Genomic DNA, 3,026 nt, shown 5'->3' with positions numbered 1-3,026 from the left:
CCAAGTTCTAAGACTTTTATTCAACAATCAGTGTCAATTTCAACTGAGAAAAAAAATACAACTTATGACATCCCCACTGTACAAATTGCTTTAAAAAATCCTTGTGATTTTGTAAATGGGTACCAGAACAATGTCAATGCTGCACTAGTGATTCTTTAAAATTCCTCTTCACTGATCAATGCTCTCATAGACTTCAAATCTGTACTGGATACCATTGTCCTCCTGCAGCTCTTGTAGCACTCCTGGAGACCTGCAAGAGAAAGAAGCCTTACTTTAAAAGTTCCATTTGGCGCGTGCCACACACACACACACCAACCACAAAGCTAACTTCTTTCCACCCAAGGAGCACAAGTTGAAAAATGTAGGATCAAATAATGTGTTTTTCCAACAAAAAAGATACAAGAGACATGTACAAGCATTATTTCATTTTGTTTGAATTCAAAAAGTAAAGCGGGTTTTTAATTATTTCTACTTCAACTGTGTTTTTTAATAATTATCTAATTATTTATACTTTAAACTGCATGTCTATAATAAAGCAGTTCTTAGTTCTAAACATCAAAATAGTAGAAAATAATAGAATGAATGGTCTCCTCATTGCAGAAGAAGTATAGGCAGACTTGTCCATCATGCAGTACCATCAGGGAGACATTTGATTGGCCTCAAATTTATTCTGCAGCATGACAACCACCCCAAACATACAGTGAAAGTCATATAGCACTGTCTTCAGCGTAATGGAGAAAAGGAGTCCTGGAAGTTCTCCAAGATGCTTGGGTCAACCTACTTTAGTTCCTTCAATAACTATGTGCAAGTTTACCTAGAAGAACTGATGCTGTTTGAAGGTAAAGGGTTGTCATACTACATATTGATTTGATTTAGATTTTTCTTCTGTTGACTCACATTGTATTTAGTTAATTGATAACTAATCTATTAATATGTCTAATTTTAAAAGCATCCTTACTTCACAGCAATTTTCTACACACCACCACTGTAGGAGACGTAGCTGTGATGTTAAAAAATAAATTGATTTCACAATCACTACAACTAAAAGAAAAACTGTAACAAGGTCATTTCAATTCAGCTTTTGTCTTTTTCAGTGAGCTTGGCCTTCACCTCCTTCTCAAGCCACATAATTAGGCTGCTGTAACATCTGTTCTGGTCCATTTTAGCAGCAAAGTTTAATGTCTACATTTGCGTCTCGTGAATTTTCCAAGTTCCAAAACAAATCCAAAAGCAAATTGATTAATTACATTGTAGTTAGGACAGTATTGGCCTTCCTAATATTATAAGGAACCTTTAGGGGCCAATGTTAACATTAAGTTGGGACTTTGCCTGAGGAGCTCATCTTGTGTTGTAATGTCTGCAAAATGGTAACATTAGTAAAGATAAAGGAGTAATCCCAGTGCCCTAACATCAGTAATGTTATACAAGTAGAATCTGGAATAACAAGTACACTAGCTAACATTAGACTCGATGGAATAATGTTTTGAGAATGTGTGCTGATCTTACTCTGGCAGTAGACGATATTTGTCTGGACTGATTTCTGGGAGGAATGTGTCACACTCAAACTGCTTCAGGATCCGTGTGACATACAGTCTCTTGGTCCCCGAGCTTTCCATCAACTCCTGGGTAGACCAAAGCAACCAAAACTTAATTAAAGAAAGAGTTTAGCATGTAATTTCAGCTCACCCTGAAATGGTTCACCATGACCATCAATGATAGCTGTATGACAGTAAAATTAACCATTGGAAAATGTAGACATTAGGGCTGACCGCGAAAAGTCGAAGATTTGATGCTTGGATGGGAGGCGCCTGATTCAACTGTCAATCTCACAGTTGAAGCTTTGCAGCAAATTTTGGCGATATGGGGGCTCAACGTCTGATTTTTACATAGAACTACCAGTTTTCTTCCAATAAGTTTAAATATAGCCCATTACAATATACATTTCAACATACAATGCTGTAAATAAACATGTGAAAAGAAAGAAGCTTTTAATAAATGCTTTTAAAGTGCGTGAATGAATCATCAGTCAGTGCACATGTGTAGGCAGAACGTGTGTGTGTGTGTGTGTGTGTGTGTGTGTGTGTGTGTGTGTGTGTGTGTGTGTGTGTGTGTGTGTGTGTGTGTGTGTGTGTGTGTGTGTGTGGTGGCAGAAGAGAACAAGAACAATAAGTTACAGTGACTAATGATTAGAGACCGCAGCTCTGCAGCTTCTCAAGATTAAAGTGGAGCTGCCGTGTGTTCCATGCAGTACCTTGTAGAGAGAGCTGCCTCCTATAACCCAGACCTGGTCAGCCTGGCCTGCCAGCTCCGAGTCAACCAGCCTGAGAGCTGAGCTGAAGTCACCCACCACGTGGTGTGCTCCTGTGAGGGGCGCTCTGGAGGAGAATTGGCATTTATATCTTGTCACTGAAAGCCCTGAGGCAAGTGGAGAGAAAAGCAATCTGAGACTGATTAGGGCCAGAGCACGGCCTGTGGTACGTGTATCTTGTCCAGACGCACAAAAAAGCCTCTTGGAGCGATGCCCTAAAACCAACAGGAAGTCGGCCATTTTGAATTTTACGTCAAATTTTGGATGATTTCCACACTTCGTACTTTAGCGAACTCCTCCTAGGAATTTAGTCCGACCGACTTCAAATTTGTGCTGTGCCTTCTAAAGGCATTGAAGATGAAAAGTTGTGCTATTTGCGAGTTTTCGTCAATGGGTGTGTCCGTGGCGTGGCGTCAGAGATCAAGTCTTCGCCATGACACAGGAAGTTGTTGTAACTTCAGTGTACATGCTCACATCTGAACCAAACTTTACGTGCTTGATAACTCAAGGGGTCATCTTCTCTGCTATTGGTGGACCAGTCAGACAGGAGAGCTCTAGGCCTACTCTGCCTGCAGACATCAACGATCTTGCCCCTCACACAGTCAGATGGCTTCCTTCAGTGCGCTGAGGTGTTTAACAACTCTGAAGACAATACTACCAGCAATGTCTTCCTTCTCTTTTCACGTAGACGCTCCGACAGACAGTGCTTTCAGTTTGC

General features: G+C 40.5%; 1 protein-coding gene across 1 annotated transcript; it reads right to left on the bottom strand.

The window, feature by feature from the left end:
* LOC123957718 (dihydrofolate reductase-like) lies at positions 1–2,563 on the bottom strand. The gene is made up of 3 exons (XM_046030714.1): positions 2,252–2,563; positions 1,507–1,622; positions 1–250 (listed from the first exon to the last, which is right to left on the bottom strand). Exons 1-3 carry the CDS (start codon positions 2,546–2,548, stop codon positions 169–171), a joined length of 495 nt encoding a protein of 164 aa, XP_045886670.1. The 5' UTR covers positions 2,549–2,563; the 3' UTR covers positions 1–168.
* Between the last annotated feature and the right edge of the window lie 463 nt (positions 2,564–3,026).

The sequence above is a fragment of the Micropterus dolomieu genome, linkage group LG19, assembly GCF_021292245.1.
Source record: "Micropterus dolomieu isolate WLL.071019.BEF.003 ecotype Adirondacks linkage group LG19, ASM2129224v1, whole genome shotgun sequence".
Taxonomy (NCBI): domain Eukaryota; kingdom Metazoa; phylum Chordata; class Actinopteri; order Centrarchiformes; family Centrarchidae; genus Micropterus; species Micropterus dolomieu.
This window is presented reverse-complemented; position numbering and strand designations above follow the sequence as displayed.

Coding starts and splice junctions, on each gene's coding strand:
- LOC123957718 (XM_046030714.1), bottom strand. CDS start 2,548: ATGGCCGACTTCCTGTTGGTTTTAGGGCATCGCTCCAAGAGGCTTTTT. Junction 1,623..2,251: donor GAGGCAGCTCTCTCTACAAG/GTACTGCATGGA, acceptor TGGTCTACCCAG/GAGTTGATGGAAAGCTCGGG. Junction 251..1,506: donor AAATATCGTCTACTGCCAGA/GTAAGATCAGCA, acceptor TTTCTCTTGCAG/GTCTCCAGGAGTGCTACAAG.